The sequence below is a fragment of the Emydura macquarii genome, unplaced genomic scaffold (genome assembly GCF_026122565.2).
Source record: "Emydura macquarii macquarii isolate MOO-44397 ecotype Brisbane River unplaced genomic scaffold, CSIRO-AGI_Emac_v2 contig_1876, whole genome shotgun sequence".
Classification (NCBI taxonomy): domain Eukaryota; kingdom Metazoa; phylum Chordata; order Testudines; family Chelidae; genus Emydura; species Emydura macquarii.
The window spans coordinates 27,777,177-27,799,262 of record NW_027132013.1 but is presented as its reverse complement, the minus strand read 5'-3'; the positions used below and the strand labels follow the sequence as shown (position 1 = coordinate 27,799,262).

The window sequence follows — 22,086 nt, the reverse complement described above, 5'->3', positions numbered from 1 at the left end:
TGTTGGTGAAAGAGAAAAGCTTTTGAGCTATACAGAGCTTTTCTTCATAGCCGATTAGCAGTGAGTGAGATATTTATCTCAGTTACTCTACTATTATCAAATTTGTAAAAGTACCATAAATTAACAATTCCCATCTTTGCTAAAGGATATATCCTATATGCTACATGAGTGCATAACTTGGTGATAAAAAAAGGAATCCACTCTTCTCCCCACTATACAATGAAGGAAGAGAAAAGAAGAGTGGCTGGGAGCAACATTCACCAGAACTCTTCTGCTCAAGTTCAAGCATTGTTTATTATGTTTATGTAGAAAGTTGAAGAAAACCTTCGTGTTTCAAATCTGTGAAGCAGCCAACTATTTCTGCAATATCTGCCTTTCTTGCAGAATCACAGAATGAAGTAATTATAATTTCTCATTTACTAGATAGAAAATTTGCTGACAGATATGTACTTTTTACTTAAATAATGCTCCTCATTCAAAATATTGACACTTGCATTAAATGAGAGCACATGTTAATAATTACTTGAAACCAGTTAGAGATAATAGATAACAGAAAAATTGTTATCTTCACTGATATTTTGTGTCTTTGATATGATAATCATTGCACTGAAGGACCAAAAATGATTGATGGACTTTCATTTAGATCATTCACGTGACACCAATTACCTGACATTTACCCATTTTCTTTGTAAGATGAAGAAACAGTGGCATCAAGTACTTCCATCCATACCGTTCCTTGAACTAGTATGGAAAATACTAACCTCCATAAGGGTGACTTCCTGGTAAATCCTCAGAAATATAGTGAGACAAATACGTACTTTAAAATACATCTAGTCTTAGAAACATTAAGATGTAAAGAATGCATATACTGTACGTTATATTGAAGCACTTGTCTTCTAAAATACATGTCTCTTTAAGGTAGACATGGCCTTGTAATTTGATGCTTGCTGAGCCCATTTTTTATTGCATCTCAAAGTCAGTTTCCTAGTTCTATCTCCCTTCCAGCTGCCTCTGATTTTACAGCTGAAAACAAGTCTATGGCAACAAGTCTGGGTTCTGCAACTCCCACAAGGCAGGGTGTGGGGGGATGGTGGCTTCAAAGCAACATATCTGTGCCTGTCAGTTTGCAAACTGTATGGATTAGATTTGTTAAGAAGAAGTACAGACAAAGGACAATGATAGTTTGTTGTGAAGGGAGAATTAGGATCTTGCAGTATATAAAGTTTTAGGTTCTTAAATCCAACATATGAAGGAGTCTATGCAAGGCTTGCTAGTCCTGCAAGAGCATTTTGGGAGACTGCAGGTGTCGCAGATATCTGTGAGGAATTGTAAGCCTAGCATTAATCTATAAAGTCTAGGATTTCCAAAGGAACCTAAAGAAGATAGGTGTTCATAAACCATTAAAATTCAGTGGAAGTTGGGTTCTTTTGAAAATCCCAGCTGAAGTCTTTTCAGTACTTCAGACATTTATTTTTATACACTCAGTTCTTTTCAGTGCATAAACACCTACGCACCTAAAAGTTCATGTGCCAAATCTATTTATAGTGCATAAAATTTTATACACACAAAATGTTATGGCTTAAGTCTGTACTTTCAGTATAACATAGTATTTATTTTAAAATTAATAAGAATTTTCCAAATAACTGTGTCAACATAATGTTAATAGCGATAGGTAACACAGTAGTTACAGAAACTACATGCCAAGAATGTTACAACTAAAAGTTAAGCCTTATAAAATATGGAAACAATCAGAGAAGGCAATGTTGATAAATGGTAAAATTTTCTAAAATACCTAAGTGCCATTTTCAAAAATGATTTATCCACTTATGAGATTAAATCCCACCAATTTTCAATGGTACTTGGGATCCTAAGTGCCTAAGTCACTTTGGAAAGTGGGATCTACATTCATTTGACCTCCCCAAAACAACCTTATATCTGACCCACAAGACATACTTATCAAACACATCACATCCTTTAGAATTATACAAACACTTCTAAAATACTTAACATATCTTCAAACGAGGTAAGAGCTGGGAGAAAAATGTTTAAATCTAAATATATATCCCAAACTTTTGTCCAAGTGTTAACAATTGGACAAAGCTGAGGACCTTGAATCTGGATTGGGATATAAAATCCTACTTCCTAATGCATCAAAAGATCAGGATCTTTCAAATGAAGAGTTTGGTTTCCAGCACCTCTCTTCCTTCAAGCCATACATCACAGTATACCTAACAAATCGTAACTGCCTTGCTGAAATTAATAAACAATGCATTTTAAGGTGTATTCCATATACTCATTCTAAACTGAAAAACAATATTTTAATAACATTATTTAGACATTACGTGCTGTTTTGTATCTAATTACACACAAAAAATGTTAAAAGTACCTTATTAAGGTTGCAAAGTCGGGTACTCAAAAGTTAGGAAGTGCCTCCTTGTGCAAATGTATTATGATAGTCGTTAATTACGTGACCACATACTATTTTATCACAGGAACCCTGCCTCATTCAGTGCACAGAATGGACAGTGGTCACATAATGGCCAGCTATTCAATATATTGGTTTCTCCTTGTTGTTCATTATGTGACCTCATGCCTTATTTACTACGTACTATTCAAATCCTGCTTTGAAGAAAGGACTATTAATTTCCTCAGAGGCTTTTTTATGGCACTCATCACTATGGTATCTGAGTGCTTCACAAACATTAATTAATTTATTTTCACAACACCCCAGTGAGGTGAGGAGGTGGTGTTATCTCCATTTTACCAACAAGGAGTTGAAGCCCAGAAGGGAAATGGTTACTCACCCTGTGCAGTAACTGTGGTTCTTTGAGATGTGTGTCTCTATGGGTGCTCTATTCTAGTTGAGCTGTTCACCCCTGTGGCTTTGATCAAAGATTTCTCACAGTCTTGAGAGAAGTGCCTGCTGCATGTGTCTGTGGTCATATTCTGAACTCCTGGATGGTAAGCTGCTGTGATGATGATCTGACTGCATATATACCAATTCCAAACCTTTACAGCGTCATTGCAGAGGGAGAGGGATCTTGCCCCTCCTTACCAGTTGATAAAGAACATGCATGACACGTAGAAGTCACAATGAACAATGTGTTTGTCCCTGATTAGTGGTAGAAAGTGGAAACAGGCACATCTGACTGCTCTGAATTCCAGGAGGTTTATGTACAGAATCGTTTCCTGATGTGTCCACCTGCCCTGAGCCATCTAGATGAGTTCCCACCCCAACAGTGATGCATCTGTCACTATGATAATTGCTGGGAGCAGGTGGCTGAAAGGAACTCCCACACAAATGTTGTGAGGGTATTTCCACCAATTAAAAAACTTCTTTATGAAGGTAAGTATGGAAAGTAGTGTAGTTAGACTGTGTCTGTTTGGTGAATTACCAGTTCTGAGCCAATCGTGAAAGTATCACATTCACAGTCTTGCATGTTCTATAATGAAAGTACCAGCTGCCACACGCCCCAACAGCTGAAGACAGTTCTTGACCATGGTTTGAAGGCTAATCTGGATTGTATTAATTATGTTGGATAGGGCCATAAATCTGTGCATCGGAAGGTAGACTCTGAATTAAAATGAACTCCTATAAATTCTAACTTTTACATAGAGGTTAAGGTGGATTTTTGAATGTTCAATTGCAGGTCCAATTGGAGAAAGACGTCTACAACTTCACAATTTGTCCCTGAAGTTATGTCCAAGGAGTAACCTTTGAGGAGCCAATCATCTAGCTAGGGAACACCAGAATTTCTTCTCGATGGAGCTGTGCTGCTACCACTGACATGACTTTTTAAAAGGTCCTTGGGACAGATGACAAGCCATAAGCGAGCACTCTGTACTGAAAATGGTCCTGATAGATAGTAAAATGTAGGAATCTTTTGGGGATGGGTGGATTGCTATATGGAAATATGCCTGCTGAAGGTTGAGGGCTATTAACTAATTCCCTTGGTCCAGTATCGGAATTACTGCTGCAGGTCTCATCGTTTTGAATTTTTGTCCCTTCACAAAGGTGTTGAGTAGTCTTAAATCTAGGATGGGTCTCCAACCGCTGTTCTCTTTTTTGGAACCAGGAAATACCTGGTATAAATCTCTTTCCCTCTGTGCTTCATGGGAACCAATTCTATAGCACTCAAGAGTAGAAGAGAGTCTATTTCTTGTCGTAGCAGGTTCTTGTGAGAGTGGTCCCTGAAGAGGGGCAGGAATGCAGCGTTGGCAGGTGGAAGAAAAGTGAAGCAGATGGAGATGATCACCAAAACCTATTTTTCCATAGGGACAGACTTGTCAGATTTGTCCATGGGAACAGACTCCCAAGCCTGCTGGAAGTGATAAAGGTGGTTGCTGAAGGGAGGAAGGCAGGTGAAATGCTGCAGTTGGTATGAAAGGGGATGGCAGCTCAGGACCACGACCATCCCATCAAAACTGCTTCCTTTGAGGTGGAAGGCTGTGAAGTCAAAGGTTGGGAAGTGAGTGGTTTTAGCCTTTAGAACCTCTGTCTCTTGTCTTGAAGTTCATATGACCTCTGGAAATCTGAGAATTTGGCAGGGTAGCATCTCTGTGCTATCTGTGACCTACTAAAATTTCTCTTTTGGGTAGGTGTATAGATTCCCAGAGAATTTAAAGTGGCCCTGGAGTCCTTCAACCTGTGCAGAGATTGGTCTGTGGGTTCAGCGAATAGTTTGCTGCCATCAAAAGAAAGGTCTTTGACCATATTCTGGACCTCCTTTGGAAATCCTCAGAGCTGAAATTAGGGATGGTGGATGTGGCATTACCACTTCATCCGGGGATGAAGGAGAGATGTTGGCTAGTGCAGAGATCTCTTCATTATCCCTAGCTTCCTGTTCCTCAAAGATTTCTTTATGAGGTTCCGGTCTCCTGGACAGGGAAGGTGATTAAGGTTGTCTATCTCTGTGACAACCTCGGGGTTCGAGGTCCTAAAGAATTTCTGATGGTAGGCTATCCAAGTATTGCCAAAGATGCGGTGCCATATGGCCTGGGTGGAGGCATCCACAAGTGCTCGTATCAGCAAGATGGTGGTTGTGGACATCTCTCACAAGTGAGATTAACTTCCTCAGAGACCTCTGAAAAAAAAGCCTCTATGGGAATGGAGTGGAGAACCTTGGTAAAATATTTGAGAGACCAAAGCAAGATCTTCAACAGAATCCTCCCCTCTTCCAAGTCACTCTGAAGTGGTGGAGCACTGGAAGAAACATTAGGAGAAACTGCTGGTACTGGGTGAATGTTTGGAGATCTGGAAGTCCTGGGTACTGAGCGTGTTGTCAGTACTGTATCCAAGGGGAGTCCTGATGGAGTCCAAGCAGGCTTCTTTTGTACCAAGTGAGAAGAAGTAGTTCTCTTCTTGCCACCTGGCTCCACTGATGGTACTGATGACCATGTGGAGCTCAGACTTTATAGTCTTTAGGTTTAATCATGTCCTCAGTACTTGAGACACTAGCAGCCTCGTGGGTCCCAAGTCAGAGAGCAATGAGTGCTGAAGTCATCGGAGACTGACTTCTTTGGGGTAGATTCCCTACCTGGAGAACTCAAGGAGTCTTATGAGAGGAATATTGGGTCATTCCTCTTAGATGCCCTCGAGGAGTGCAGGTTGGAAACAGTGGTGGCAGTGGACTTACAGCAGGGCATATGGGAGAGGTCCTCCGGTCAGGGTCAGAAGCCAGCCATAGTGAGCTTTCCACTGGAGGTGGAGAGTGGTAATAGCTCCTATATGCACCTGTAGGGAGCAGATTAGCAAACCAGCTGTCTTTAATGAGAGAAGATACTTCAGAATGAGAAGGATACCTGACACCTCAGCTGCTAAGTGATGGTGAGGGCACCTAAGGAAGAATCATTTCCATTTAGTGGAACAGAGAGCAGGCTCGCTCTATGCTTGTTGTCCATCCAAAAGCCATGCCATCAAATGTCAGGACACTGAACTGGTGGGAGCCCCAGTGCCTTTACTCTGGGACAGTAATCCCTGGAAAGGCTGCAGTAATCCCAGGATGCATGGATGAGAGGCCAGCTGTACTATGGTGGTGAACCAGAATTGCCTTGGCTACCAGGGTGATATGATGATCACTCTCATTCTGTTGAGTTTAGTCTTCCTGTGTACCTGAGAAGACAGAGAGGTGGGAGAAAAGGCATACATCAGTGGTTCTGTCCACTGTACCAGGAAGATGTCCCCTCTGGAGTTGAGTCATTGGGCAACCTGGGAACAGTATGCCATGCAGATTTTGTTGTGCTGTGTTGCAAGAGATTCCAAGACAGGACATTCCAGTGCTAGAAGATATGCTGTGCTACTGATGGGTGAAGTTCCCACTTGTGGTCCGTGTGGAAATGCCAACTGAGGCTGTTTGTCAGGTGAGTTTATTACTCCTGGGATATGTATGGGTGAGAGGGTTATCCGATGCCTGAAACACCTGTTAAAAAGATGGACTACTTCTCTGCATCTTGTCCTCCCTGCTTCTTTATATAGTAGACAATGGTCATATTATCTGACCTGATCTGACCTGGACGTATGCAGATCAAATGATGGGCAGAAACATCTTGCATGCTTTGAGAACTGCTCAAAGTTCAAATAAGTTGATGTGCACTCTGGATTCTTTTTGATACTAGGAGCCTTGAGCTGTCTGGTAGTCAAGATGTGCTCTCCATCCCAATAGGGCGGTGTCCATGATAAGAGTATTTCTAGGTGGCATGAGCATAAAGGGAAGCCCCACACATACTGTGCCTTTGCATTCCCACCATTCAATATTTTAAATAAAAACCAATAACTTTAGCCCAACTTTTTTTGCTAAACGTTTTCATTTTCAGTCAACAGGTATTTTAAATTGAAAAAGACTTTTTTTTTTTTTTTTTTTTTACACTAATTTTACTAGTTTGCTATTGTTTCTGCACAAAATCATGTCAATTCAATCTGTAAATTTATCAGTAACTATCCATATCTACTTGTACCTGAATCAATTAAATAACGTGATTGAAAAACCTAAAAATTCCCGCTTTTTCTTATTCTGGATCTTCTTTCTGAGATTTCCAATCAATCCTACAATTTTGAAGCATTTTAAATTTTTACTTAAATTACATGCTAATTATGCATCTAAAATAGTCTAAATACTAAGTCTAAGTCTAAATAATCTAAATACTACAAACAAAAAATACCATCGTACTGTAATCTAAGCCCTAGCTACAATCCATTTTATTCTGGATGATTTTATTGTTCATGAGGACTTAAAAAAGGAATTAGGGAAGTAATACAAGGAATCAGTTAAAAAGAGATAAAACATCTTTGAGATAAACTCGTCAACTTCTGTAGTGAAGATTCAGAATATGTCTTTCCTGAAGTCTGTATAAAAATTATTTTTTGTAAGAATATTAGGTGCTGTTCACTATGATATTGTGGGATTCTTGACGGATTATTTTTAAAAGGGGCAGGGGAGTTGGGAAGGTGGGAAAGGGAATGAATAAAGAAGAACCAATAGTTCTATATAAATCCACAATAAGCCTTCCATTACCATTAACTAACATACCACACTGTTGTTAAGTAAAATAACTACTCCCTGTTGGACTGGAAGGAGCCCACCATGATTGATCCATTGGACCTGGCCAGCAGACATTGGGGATTTCAGAGAGACAAAGAAAAACACAAGAGTATACAAGGGGATCAGTCTGTAAGATTTTCAAGTGCTATTGTGACTTAGTAACTAGACATTTATCAGAGACTTGTGGATCCTTATTTAAGAAAAGCTTTGGTCCTAGGTTTTCAGTTAACTTCTAAAATCTGAGTTTTTATTTTTTTGTATTTTAAAAGTGATTAATTGACAAAATGTTTAGTATTACTGATAAAGTGTTTTGGAAACTGCATGTATATATACAAGGAAATATTTCCAAAAGACACACTTTAGTTCCACCACAAGTTACTGGGCTCGATGTAGGAATTACTGTGTAAAATTACCTGGCCTGTGTTATGCAAGATATCAGACTAGATGATCATAATGGTTTTTTTTGTATTGTGTGCAACAGTCCTTGGACAACATGAATATAACTGGCAGTACATATTGGGAATAACAATGATGTATATAAATTGCAGTTATATTATAATTTTAAGCCCAAATCTCTGAATATAGCTCATATGAATAAGTCCAACTAAATGTTTTTATTTTAACTCACACTTCTACAACTAAAGTGTAGGTCATTTATGGTCAGACGCTAAGACCTGTTTTTCTGGTCAATTAAGTAGTACACAGTAGTGCCAGATAACTACATTTCCATTGCTCTATAAACACTGAATTACTCTGAAGCAATTTAACAATACTGTGGGCGCAGTTTTTCAAACCATAGATATGGTCATGTAGGCACCCATATAGCATTCCAGCAGCCAAAATGGATGGATATGGGAGTTGGGAATCAAACTGTTTTTTTTTTTTTTTTACTTTTTTATTCTTCAAATGCCTACAGACATTACAAGGCGTGTGACTCCCAAAGTTACTTTTATTTGTTTCCTCTGTTTTTTTCTATTTTCATCCTAGTTTTTCATGTCATCTGTATTTTTACACTCTATTTGTTTCAGTAATCTCAGTAAACACTATTCTGTATTTTTTAAAATAAAATTCTATAGTGAAATGAAAATGAAGAATCATCATACATCCAGATAAGCAAGGAATCAAATGGTGTGTGAAAAAATAGGTAACGTGTCCCACAAAAAGTGGGTACCATATCACTTGCCACCTATACTGTAAATATGTAGTCCTACCAGAAATTAGCTTCTGGACAAAGAGTAAAGAAAAAAATATTGCAAGGGACTACTGTATTAGCCATAGCAAATTAGAATACAGTTTAAATTTTACCAAAAAGGATAGAACAGTTAGTGAACTGGAATATGTATTTGCTCTTCAGAACAGATAAGAAATGCTCTCCATATTTTGGTCCTGCATACCTTAAATTCAGGGATGTTACATGCACGAGTTGGAGTAGGAAATACAAATAAATGTAAAAAATTTGGGTGTGTAATTTCTTCATAAAGCCTGTGTTCATAGCATTTATATTCAAGATGCTTTTAAAGTCTATATATTCCAACTAGATAGCAAAATGTTTTCTTACGGATCAAATTCAGTGAAATGTAGAATGAATCTCCCCTTTCAATCTTTGACTGTGCAACAGCAAATTTAGAAAGTGGGTATCAGGAATTTGCACTATTGAACTAAAAAGATTTACTTATAAAACTAAGTACTGAATACCAGGCATATTCTAAAGATTTATAAAGTAAAATATGATATGAAGAATTTTTCTCATATGAATGGGTGTGTTTAATATCCTTAAAATGCATTTATACGGACCAAAAAAAACAATCTTCCTCTTTTATTAACACGTTATTTGGCGTTTTATAAATGTGATGTCTTATTTACAATTAGTTTAATTATTGTATTAAGACAAATAGTTTCTGATAAAAAATGCTGTAAAGATCTGGAGGTTGTCAAGCTTCTTTGTTTTTCTAATTATGTATGAAAAAGGCAAAGATTACATGCAAGGTGCCCTCTTGTGGCCCTTGCCAGGTAAACTCAACTGAGCTTAGATCATATAATATATAATAATGTATTGTTCTGAGACTTCTGCAGTAACAAAACAATGTCAATCACTTCACAGACTAACACTCTCTCTTCTTTGTCAGACAGAATCCTAATTTTACTTTCCTATCGTATTTCTATGTCTAATTTTTAAAGTGTGAGTAACAATTTAAGATAATATGACAGTTATGAAGATATCTGAAAGTGTCTAGCGGCACTGTCACTTTAACTGTACTGGGACTTTTATGATAAATAAAAGTGGAATGGATTTATTATCATTCTTTTGTAAGATCCCTTGAACAGTTCAAAAGGCTGCAGACCTTATGCTTGCAATGACATTAAGTCTTCCAATATTAAACATAAACTTGAATTTGGATATCTAGCTAAGGATGAAAAAGCAAATATCTATTCAGCTATTTTGCTTTAAAATACAGTTACTTATAATTTGTATGTCTATGCACACTCTGATCAATAGCAAAATAGACTGTATAGAGCCTGGCTCCTTAAGTGAGAGTTAAGTCTAAATTCTTATGGCTCAGAGTCAAGAAGCCTTTACTCTACACACAACTGTTCACAACTTGTGGCTCACAGACAACTAGTTATCTATAGAGAAGTTGCTGGTTGCTCACAGGGAGATAACAGATCACTTATTGCTGGCTCCGAATTGCAAAGAAAAGGCTGGGCAACCATAGAAATTACCAAAAACGAGGCAAAGCCATCCTAGATGCCCTCACTAATGACTACTGCTGTGTAACAGTAGGAGAGGAAACAGGAACCACACACACAGACTGCAGTAACCTGTAGGGCTAGAGCTGCCAACCAACAGCAAGAACTACAGGAAAGGAGCCAGGGGCTTCCAAAGTGACCAGTGTGAGAGGAACATTCAGGGGACCAGGCAAGAAGAGAACCAGACAGTATGTGCAAGTATGTGGAGGATAATGGTGGTGCCAACCCTAGGCATTTTGCCTGCCATGTAGAAAATGCTTTTGGTGTGGCGGAGCAAAAAATAAAAAAATCAGAAAAACAAACAAACAAACAACTCCTCATAGGCAGCCAATCAGTGGAGAAGGAAAAAACAAAACAAAAAATGGCCAAGTCTCACAGTGCCACCACCTCCCTGCCTGCCCCTAAAACTGGTCCTGATAAACAACCAAAATGGTAGAGAAGCATGCACCAAGGAAAGAGAAAAGAATGGAAGAGGGAAATGAAACAAAGAGCAAAATTAAGTAGCTTTATTAAGTTTTCTCAAAAAGGACATCAAATCATGCCTGGCAATTAAATAAAGGAAAGGATTTGCAAATATATTGCTTTAAATTGTAAATATATTTGAAGTGTACTTACACTTACATAATACTCATGGCCATTCATTTTCAGTTTTTATTTTGTTCAAAATTTCCTGGGAACTTGTCAGTGTTTACTACAAAAATTTTAAAATAGGGGAAAAATCAGTGGAAAAATTAATGTTACAGTTTTCTGGGTAAATATTGGGGTTAATATTGGGAAATGGAAAGACAGAAAAAAGCAACAAATAGAGAAAAGTAAAAGCAGTTTAGTGCTGTGGTTTATTTAATAAACTGCGCATTAACAGTATGAACCCATATGCATACATAGCTGTGTATGTGCATATATCTTCCACTACATGCCTTACTTTAATAGACAGTAAGATCTTTAATAGACTTTTATACTTAGACTAAATTATGATTAACATAAACACATCTACTTAATGTAATGTGTTGGATTTTTTTTAACATAATCAATATTTCTATGTACTTGATAAATTTGGGTGAAAATAAATAAAAACCAAATAGCAGCTTTTCTTAAAACCTTGGAATTTTTCAGTAAAAATCCATAACAACTGAAACAACCTTAACATTACTACTGACATGGACTCAAAAACTTGTGTGATGTGAAGCACACTCATTCTTTTATGCCTCACATTTTCACCAAAGTTTTTTTTTCCCCCAATACTTCGTATTTGAACTTTTATTTTAAATATTTACAAAGATGTTAAGATCAAAGAATGCAGGTGTTCCATTGTAAAAACAGCAATGTGTAGATTGTGCATAGTGGTTCGATAATTCACTTACAAGCAAAACAGAAAATCCATCTATTGTACACTAACAAAATAATAATTCTTATTTTAATATATTAAAGTTTTGTTGGCAGTTTCTAGCAAAGAGAATGTAAATCACTTGTTTTTTTTTAAAGGTGGAAACATGAATGTTTGCAACAAAGAAATGTAATTTTGAAAAATAATGAATACCTTTTTGGACTTTGTTTTCTTTTCATAAGACTCTGATAAGCGTTTTCTCTTTTCCTGAACTGCATCTTTGGAGAATAAATATTCAAATTCACTAGCATCAACTATGTCAGGTTCTTCTAATGAGTCCCATAAAGTTGGCATAGACGTTTTGCTAAAAACAAAATTAAAATTTCATAAATTCATAAATAATATCTTTTCCTCAATAGATTTTAAAAGCAGAACAGCAGCTGAGTTCAGCCAGCAGATAAATAACTTTTCCTTTCTCATTTATTAGACTGAATAAAGTGTCAAAAGAAATTGCAGAAGGCAGCATTAAAAATACTACAACATTTAGGTACTTATCTAAACCATTCAAGCCCACGGGTTATTAAAAATTACTATTTATTATTTGTACTACTGTAGAAACATCAGGGTAATATCTTGTGAAGAGAGGCTTTCAGGAGGTTTCTCATTTCAGTTAGGTATGTTTACACTGCAGCTGGGAGTGTGCTTGCCAGGTTGGGTAGACAGATGTGTGCTACCTCTGTTCAGCCTACCATAATAAAACTAAAAGTGCAGCTGGGAGTAGCATGGGCGGTAGCTCAGCCTAGACACCTGAATACAAACCTCCTTGGGCCCCCTGGGTACATACTTGGGCAGTTAGTCCAAGCCATTGTCCACGGTACCCCCAGTTATGCTGCTATTTTTAGCATACTAGCTTGAGTAGAGATAGCACGTGTCTGTCTACCTGTGCTGGGAAGCACGTTCCTAGCTGCTGTGTATATGTACCCTTATATCAGGGGTTCACAAACTTTTTCTTCTGGGACCCCCTTTGAAAATATTTCAGGCTGTGATGACTCCTCCCCCCCCCCCCCCCCAAAAAAAAAAAAAAAAAGAAAAGCGATGGTCCCTCTCATGCCAGGCCACTCCCCCCCCCCCCCCCCCCATGTCATGCCGCCCGTACTTCTGCGCTGCTGCTGGGGGTGGCTCTGACTGTCAGCCATCCATGGGACTGACAGCCACAGCATGCATGGGGGCTGACAGCTTGCGACCCTCCCCCCGTAATAACCTTGTGACCCTTTGAGAACCCCTGCCTTATATTGATGGAAATACTGCAACAGCAGCCTTGTGTTATTCTTCCTCATGTGCTTAGAACAAGGGAATGCACTATGCACATGAAAAGTAATACAAACAGTTGACCAAATTTTCCTGAACCTCAAGGAAAATGATGAGTATTTGAGTGGTTGGCGGCATTCTGAACACCTTAAGACCCAGTACATTTTAAAAAGGGAAGGCAGTTTCTCTGTCCCACAACCTCCAATAATGATTTGGTACATACAGAACTCATCCTGATTAGCATTTAAACACTGGGATCTGAGAGCATAAAACTCCAGCTTTATCCAAAATTTGGGAAATCAAATACATAGTGCAACAAATTGAGTGTCTCAATATTGAATTGCTTTTGTTCTGAAACTACAATACCTCAGAAAGAAAGAAAGTGGAATAAAATTATCCTCAAGACTATTATTATTTCAATCTTTTCAATAGAAGCGGAGTCCTTTTCTTCCAGCAGGTGTCACTAACAGGCAATGGTATTATTAACCATCAAGAAATTATGTGGAATTGAAGAATAAAACTGCGTCAATATGCAAATGGCTGCTGTCACCAAATGATTACTCGGACTAGGTGCAATATGCAACAGAATTTAATATATATCAATGCATGAAGGGGAGGAGGGAATAAACTAAAAGAATGCAAATGATTATTTTCCATGCATTTGCGGTTATTTCCATTTACCCTGTAATTGAATTTCTGTTGGGAAGGCCAGTACTTTTGTAATTGGAAGGTAATTATTCAAGATTGGATATTTTTTTAAAAGATATACTATAGCTCAAACAGAAGTTATGGTCTTGATGCAGAAATTACTGGATGAGGTTCCTGTATCTGTAGAAGGTCAGACTAGATGATCACAATGGCACTAAAATCTATTAATCTACTTTTTAGTACCATTCACATACTATACACGATACCTAATACTTACTTCTAGGTTTGGGAATATAGCCCAAAAATCATGAAACTACCTATTCCAAAATATTTTGTTCCCTTTATGTTAGAAATCCTTTTCCCTGTAAAGTGAACTGACATTTTATTAATCACTTAATTTTTCTCCCTGATATTTCACACGGAGGATTCTGAATTATATTGTTTGTGTTATACTGGAATTAACATTGTAGAATTACTAGTTCCCTCAGAGGCCTCACCAAGAAAATGAAATCATGCTCTCATCAGAATAAACTTAAAGATTTAAATAAATGAAATACTTTCAGATTTAAGCATATTTTAACAACCTACCTGGATGTTGATTTTACTGTAACAGATCATTCATGTGATTTTAAAATTAATAAACAAAATATTTTTTAAAAGAAGACAAAAATATATTTAAAATATACTTCAAAAATACATCTTTTCTTTTAATATATAAATCAGATTAAAGAGTGTCCCATCTGTAGTACTATACTGAGACTCCTACATCTCTGCTCCAGAATCATAGATACATAGATTTTTAAGGCCAGAAGGGACACAACGATCACCTAATATCACCTCCTGCATAACACAGCCATATAATTTCACTTAAATTCTTGCAACTTCTGGTTGAGCTAGTAATACCCTGCTCTGAAACAGAATCCTCCTTTTAATTAAGTCACTTAGAGTTCTTTGCTACCATAATTAACCACAAGAAATGTCAGAGAACATAGCAGAACTTGAGAGAAATCTTCAGAAAATGAACTCTGGAAATGCAAAAGTGTCCCTGTCTCTCTGTCTTTTCACTGAGTGGTGCTGTAAGCAAAGCTGGTCAGGAAAATGCCAGTTCATCACACCCCACATTTTTCATGGAAACATGTCAGATTTGATGAACTTTTGACAAACAACCACTTGGTGGGCTGCTGGAAATTCCAGGCTTCCAGGGTCTGAGGGGACAGTCTCACCATGCAGACTGCCTTGGAGTTGCAAACCCCGGGGTTTCTAGAGTCATCAGCACTGCAGCAGCCCTATGTGGACTACCTCAGGGCTTCCAGACTCCCATGCCAGCTGCCGGCCCAGGGACCCTTCAAAGAAACAATTACGCATCTATTTAACCTTACTCCCACTGACTCGCACAGAACTAGTCACAGATGTTAAACACAGATATAACAGTTGGAGAATTGGGGCCATAGAGGACAATACACTCCCTGCCCTAAAGATCATGCAATCAAAAATGACAAGACCAGCAAGCAATAATAGACTAACTCTTTGAAGTGATATTAGATGCATGTCTTCTGTTTTTTATTTTTCTCTTGCCTATTTGCTATATTTGTAAATCTTGCCTATATCTACTACTTTTGTTTTAACTCATGCCTTTTACAATTTTTAGTCATATTTCTCCATTTAAAAAACCATTGCTTATTATCTATTGTGCTTTTTATACCTTGGCCTATCTTCTGATTTTTTAAAAACTTTTCCCCCCCTTTCCTATTCCTCTCCCCGTTTTTTTGCTCTATCTTTAACTCTTCTTTATCGTCTGTTTTTTTTTTTTCCAAATAATCCTTAAATACTGTACATGCTCATCCTACATAAATTATTCCTATGAATCCAAATGAAATAACTTTTTACCTGCTGTCTTTGATTTGTATCCTAGTCCAGTACAAAGGCTTCATGGGACAGTTAGGTTCAATGGCAGGCTTTCTCGGACCTTGGTTTGAAGATAAAGTGCTATTGAAAAAGAACCCAGGAGGTGGTGGTGGTGGTGGTGGAGGACCATTTTCCAGCAGAGGTGGCCCACAGTCAGGCAGAGGTGGTGGACCAGGAGGCCCAAAACCCGGGAGTGGTGGTGGCGGCGGCGGCGGCGGCGGCAGTGGTGGTGGTGGTGGCGGTGGCGGCGGCGGCAGCAGCTGAAGATTCCCACAACTTGGAACAAGTGGAGGTGGCAGTGGCCCAAATTCAAACTGAGATGTCACTGGAGTGGATCCGAAACCTGGTGGCAAGGGTGGTGGTGGAGGGACCACAGCTGATAGTAAAGGCTCAGAAAGAGGAGATGGTGAGGGTGGTGGAGGTACCAATATTGGTTTCAATTCACAAGATAAACTTTCTGAAGACAGCGTATGGTGACATAATTCCGTATTGCTATTCGGGGCAGAAATATTATGATTTAAAGAAGAAATATTAAGCTTTTTAGGTACTATTTGGTTATTCTTCACAGTTCTGTTTCCCTCTTCACTAGGCTTTATGAAGGTTTCTCTGTCAGTTTGTATATATACATTTCTGTAAGTCTTTGGTGGGTTATCATCTTCAGTGGATACACAGACGTCCTTTGCTTTCTCATTTCTTCTATTTAATTTATTTTCTAGTTCATTCTTGAGATCTGCAATGGTTTTCTCAAGCTTTGTGGTCAATACTGCATGCTCTCCCCGAATTTGAAAGATCTGGAGTTCAAACTGAGACTGTGGAAAAACAAAAACAAAAAAACACCCACCATGTAAAAACTCGTGCATAATTAGGTATTATATAAGGATGTGGCACACTTTATGCAGATATACTGCTTACTAAAACTGGAGAATTTTACAGGTCTCTGAGTTCTAAACCTCCTTAATTCTTTTATGAAAATTCCCAGATTTAATTAAATTCATGAAAAGTAAAAATATATTCTTCAGTGAAGCACCTTTCATGAATAATTACTCAGAATACATCGAAAATACAGTTTACTAACTGAGGCCTAAATTGTAATTTGCCTTAATGCAAACATGTCAGGCTCACCCCCCCCTTCCCCAAGCAGCCACGTCAGTGCTTTCAGACTCTTGTATCAAGAACCAGGTTCAGTGTGGAACACAGCATCTGAACACCAGATGCTCCTTCCAGGAAACAAATGGGTGAGGAAAGGAAAGCATCAATGCTCCATCTTCCCTATGTATCATCTCACAGAACTGGTGGGGTGGATGGAGGGAAAAAACCTGCAATATTTCAAGGGCTGAAGTAAATTACCTCCATTCACCTCCACTCCACTAAAGCACGGGAGGCTATGTGACGCCAAGTAATTCAGTCTAGCTGTAAATGAGTGTTAGCTGGCTGCATTTAAAAAAAAAAATCCTTTGCCTATGTACCAAACTTTAGATTCCTTTTTTCATTTCATTCTTTTAAGTCTGGTGCTTTAGAAAGGGCCTTGTTTTCATTTTTCACTTTCATCCATTTGCATTGACTGTACACAGTCATTAACATCTATTTCACCTGGTTTTCATGTTCACTAATTTTAATTTTTTGTTCGTTTTCTTTTTTACTTGTTTGTTGGTTTTATTCTTTGGGGGTTTATCTTCTTAAAAATCAGGATTGTACTTTTGGACATGATTCAAACTCTTAATATTTGTATTAAATAAATTTAAATTGATCAATTTATGCTATTTACAATGTTCCATTAGAAATATCTGGTTAAAATGGTTTCAGATTTAATGTCACATGCATTGTATTTTGTGCTAATTTTAATAGAGACCCACTATATGCTTAACATTCTGAGAAATTAGAGAACATTTTGAACGTCTCAAAAAACTCCCCTTTCCTAAACTATTCACAGGAAAATTAAAATTGCTTCTCAACAAGAAATACTAGTGTATTAAAAGCACTCCCCACTAACAATTGCTCTCACACACAGGTAAAACACCCTCCTTCACGTGTACAGGTTTTTTTTTAAAGATTAAAAATGCCATATTTTTTTCAAAAAGCAATTTAAACTACAAATCAGTAAAATCAGTCTTTGGACCCAAAAGGGAATTAAAGAGATTTTGTTGCGATAAGTACAAATGCCAGACACTTTTTAAAAAAATCTAAGCAATGAAAAAAAAAAATTCATATCACAAAACTTTGGTTTTTATGCTATGAAATTAAATGGATGTATTAAATGTGTTACAAATACTCCAGGGTAGTCACATGTATTATATTAATAATGGTGTTATTATTTTATTAATAAATACAACATTTGTGACCATTCAATAACATCTCTGTGAAGTAATCAGATAGTGATGATCTTAACAAAACAAAACAAAATCAATATTTCCCCTCCCTGTCACTATTGAAAGACTTACACAAGTAAAAAAGGAATATAACTGATTTACAGGGGAGTCATTTAAATTGACTGTATAATCAAGTGCTGTCAAAAGTAAAAAAATGGACAGATTTTCTATAAAAATGTATAAAGCCAGGGAACATGAACAAAGTACTTAACAATGCAAAAGCTAGCAAACTTTGTTTTCTGTTTTCTGTAAGTAATCCCATTTTGTCAAGTGCCAGAACTACGATCAATAGTATAAGTATTTGCAAGATCAGGCCTTTGGATACAAATGTTTCTAAAGTGATTCTTTCACATGCTATTATACTGTACACTTTTTGGTCCTCTCAAATATAGTAGTCAGCACACTGACAGACATTTAAAAACAATAGACCACTTCAAGCTCTGGTTTTTTCCATATTGAACTATTACTTCTCTACCAAAGTTTATTGTGACTTACTTTAGTTCAAACTCTTTCCCACTCCCCCCAAACGCAAGGACACTAATCTGTAAATGATGTAATGTCTTTGAAAAACGCAATGGATTTCTCTCTAAAGAATACAGCCATTTAAATTGTTTTATCACAATATTTTTCCCTTCTATTTTACATAAAAAACTTCCCAACAGAACAAAATGGGAGAATAAAACTATTTGCTTTTCAAAGTGAAAGCTTTTCCTAGCTGTAAATCTGGAGCAGCGTCCTTAAAAACACATTCGAGGACAAGCAGAGTATATTATCAAAGCTACTTGATGGATTTAATTACGTACCAAAGCAATTGTGATGATAGTATATATATATTTTTTCTATTACAAATCTTTGTATTTAAATATACATAGTGAGGTTTAAAACTATTGCTTTGACTCAAAGAAAACTGTCTCTTAGATGGCAGTTTTATGCTTTGTCTTTTTCTTTTTATTAATTTATATAATTATTTTAAAATAACTTTCCACTGTAAGAAACAACAGAATTAATATTTTCAGCTAAAGTATGAGTTGTTATATTTTCTCTGGATTTTTAAGGTCAAACTATAAGGAAAAGATTTCCCAAAACTTCATTTTTTCTAAATATTTTACTACAGAGATATTTTACACTGAGATTAAACATTTATCATCAGGCAAAATCACACACAGGACAAAAGAAAATGAGTTCCAGCAATATCACATATTGGAAATCTGACCTGCAGAGGATCTAGTCCAGGGGGTCTCAACCTTTCCAGACTACAGTATCCCTTTCAGGAGTCTAATTTGTCTTACGTACCCCCAAGTTTCACCTCACTTAAAAACTACATGCTTACAAAATCAGACATAAAAATACAAAAGTGTCATAGCACATGATTACTGAAAAATTGCTTACTTTCTCATTTTTACCATATAATTATAAAATAAATCAAATGGAATATAAATATTGTACTTACATTTCAGTATATAGTATATATAGCAGTATAAACAAATCATTGTCAGTATGAAATTTTAGTTTGTACTGACTTTGCTAGTGCTTTTTATGTAGACTGTTGTAAAACTAGGCAAATATCTAGATGAATTGATGTATCCCCTAGAAGATTTCTGCATACCCCCAGAGGTACATGGATCCCTGGCTGATAACCACTGATCTAGTTAATAGAGAAAAAGACTGGCCTTTCATAATGATGAACTGCATCTCAAGACAGTAAAAAACTACATTCTCCAAAAGATGTTTGCTTTGGTATTTACCTATGTCCATACTACATACATCCCAGAAAAAATATTGTTTGCAAGAATAACTGTTAAAACATCATTACAAACAATTTTACTTTAGAAAACTTTGTATACAATACTATGTTACCATTTTCAGCAAAGCAATTTAAAAAAGTAGTTTTCAAATCCTCTTGCCAGAAGTAGCATATGATTGTCTAGGTGGACTTCTGCACCTGCTTCAGATGCCAGCTAAACATGAAATAAAAGTTGAAAATCCTAATTTGAAATATTCTGCAATGAACGAAATAAGTGTAAAAATTTAGCTGAAGCAGATACTGGATATTTAAATCCATATTATTGTTAATGACATTATGTTTACAGTCAATTTTTAATGCAAAGAAAATACTATTTTTTCTTTTATCTATACCAAGTGATAAAATATTATACTTCGACACATTTCTAATTCTACAGTTATACAAAATAAATACAAAATAAAATGACTACTGTGATTTCCAAATTGCCATAATTTATTAGGGACTGCAAACATTTGCTTTACAAGGATTTACATAGCCAGATATCTGTGTAACATATAGAGTATGCCCCAACAAGCTTACCAAAAATATTCTTGTGGAGAATAAAGGAAATAGCTATTTTTTAAAATAAATATCCAGAGAACCAACCTCAGTTTGCCTGTATGGTGTTACCCTGACTAGCTACACAGAGTTAAATAAAAAAAAAGCTGAAAGGGAGAAATTAACAGAAAACTAATTAATGGCAAATATAAGGATACCAAAGACCCTTAAGGAAACAACATTGGGAACGCACCTGCTTGGCTGTAACTGAGCTAACAATGTTTCTTTTCCCAGGCCAAACCTTGGATCACATGCTAAAAACTTAAAGATGCCGGGGCTAAGCAGGAAGGAGAGTGAATGGGTTGTCAACACGCTGACAGACATGCACACTGAGAGAGAATGTCCCAGAGAACGCACTGCAGAAGGCAGTCTGTCTCTCCCAGCCAGAAAGGGTGTTTACTGGGCTGAGGGGAGTTTACAAAAGCAAGAGAGGAAAGATAAAGGTGCAGGTAAGACTCATGCATTTAATCCTTCTTACCCCTTTTGCTCTGTATGCTATGTTCCTTTGGGTGAAGGAATAAATAATACTTTGTTTTGAAGAAGTGTTTTTTGTGTCACTAATCAGCCTCTGTCACAGGCTCCCAGAGTAAAAGGGATTACAGGTGCCAAGCTCTGTTGGGCCTATTGTGGTAATGTAGTTGGGAAAGAGTGGGGGCTATTGTGCAAAGATCCAGACCCAAAGGAGTTGGATCATGCAGTTTCACCTAAGTGACAGGTGCAGGAAGCCAGGCCTGTCACCAGGGGAATGCACTCCAGAGAGACAAAGAGGTCCAAAGCCCAACTCGTCCTGCAAGCATTACAAGTGTATATTAACATATACGTGAAGTCTGATTAGCCACGTATTTGGTCTAATGTGGCTGGACTTTGTTCATATTAAGTTAACAGTGAAAAGCCTAAACTTGACAGTTAAGTGGTATTTAAGGCATCAACATAGGAAAAGCATTTGTAACTGAGAAGAGACCAAAAACAGTATGATTTCATGAAAAGAAGTAAAAAACTTCTATAACTATCTGCTGATTTTGACTTCTCTGGTACCTCCAATGATGTCATGAAAAGAGCTGTCTTACCTAGTGGGCTGTTGGCATCACTGCCACTATGTATAAAAGCTTTCTGACAAAATCTATATGACTGCCTGGAAACAGGACACTTCACACCGGCACCTGAGCAGAGTGAAGTCTTTTTTCTTACTTTGTCCACAGTAAACATGGGCTTTAAAAAAAAAAGTGGAAAAACTGATGTTGATACAAACCTTGTTTGTGCCAAACACTGTGGAAAAACTATTTATTAGTAATTTGGTTTTATGAAAATTCTCTTGCAAAGCCAAGGACAGTGAGATTATCTGGATTATCTGCCGCACAGTTTGGATCAGACTGGAGACTAATCAGATGTCTGTGCCTGACTTCCCTCACCCCCTCATTTTTCTAAATCTTACATTCCTATGTCAAATCTTGAAGTCCTACATTACATTCTTTAATCTGCTTGTCCTTGTGTGTTCCCTCTCCTCCATCTTTGGATCTCTCTTTATGCAATGAGTAACCCATGTTGATGAATGTAGGGGCTATTGCTTGCTCTAAATAGGTCAGATGAGCAATCTTTCAAATGAAACTACAAGGGCGACATACGGTAGATGCCACATACCATACTGAAAGACATTCTACTGAATACACCTAATTGCAATGTCTCTAAATTCAAATTGCAAATATATTTCTTGTTACCAAAATCCTAATGGGTTCATTAATGTACTATAAAAACCACTAAGATATTTAAACGTACAATTATAGAAAACTAATAAAAGGGAAAAAGCTAATAAAATATTTAAATATGAATAAAAATCCAAATAAATTCTGAAGATATTTATTGTGACAATAAGACAAAGAACAGAGAAGCTAGACAAGATTTGATGTCTTT

The 22,086-nt window shown here is 37.0% G+C and overlaps 1 protein-coding gene across 2 annotated transcripts in view; it reads right to left on the bottom strand.

The window, feature by feature from the left end:
• The window catches only part of LOC137159571 (formin-like), a 233,597-nt gene that overhangs the window by 134,081 nt on the left and 77,430 nt on the right, over positions 1 to 22,086 (bottom strand). For both annotated transcript variants that reach the window (XM_067558036.1, XM_067558037.1), the window contains 2 exons: positions 15,454 to 16,280; positions 11,824 to 11,974 (listed from right to left, as the gene is read on the bottom strand). In XM_067558036.1, coding sequence (XP_067414137.1) covers positions 11,824 to 11,974; positions 15,454 to 16,280 — 978 coding nt within the window. The remainder of the gene's footprint in view (positions 1 to 11,823; positions 11,975 to 15,453; positions 16,281 to 22,086) is intronic.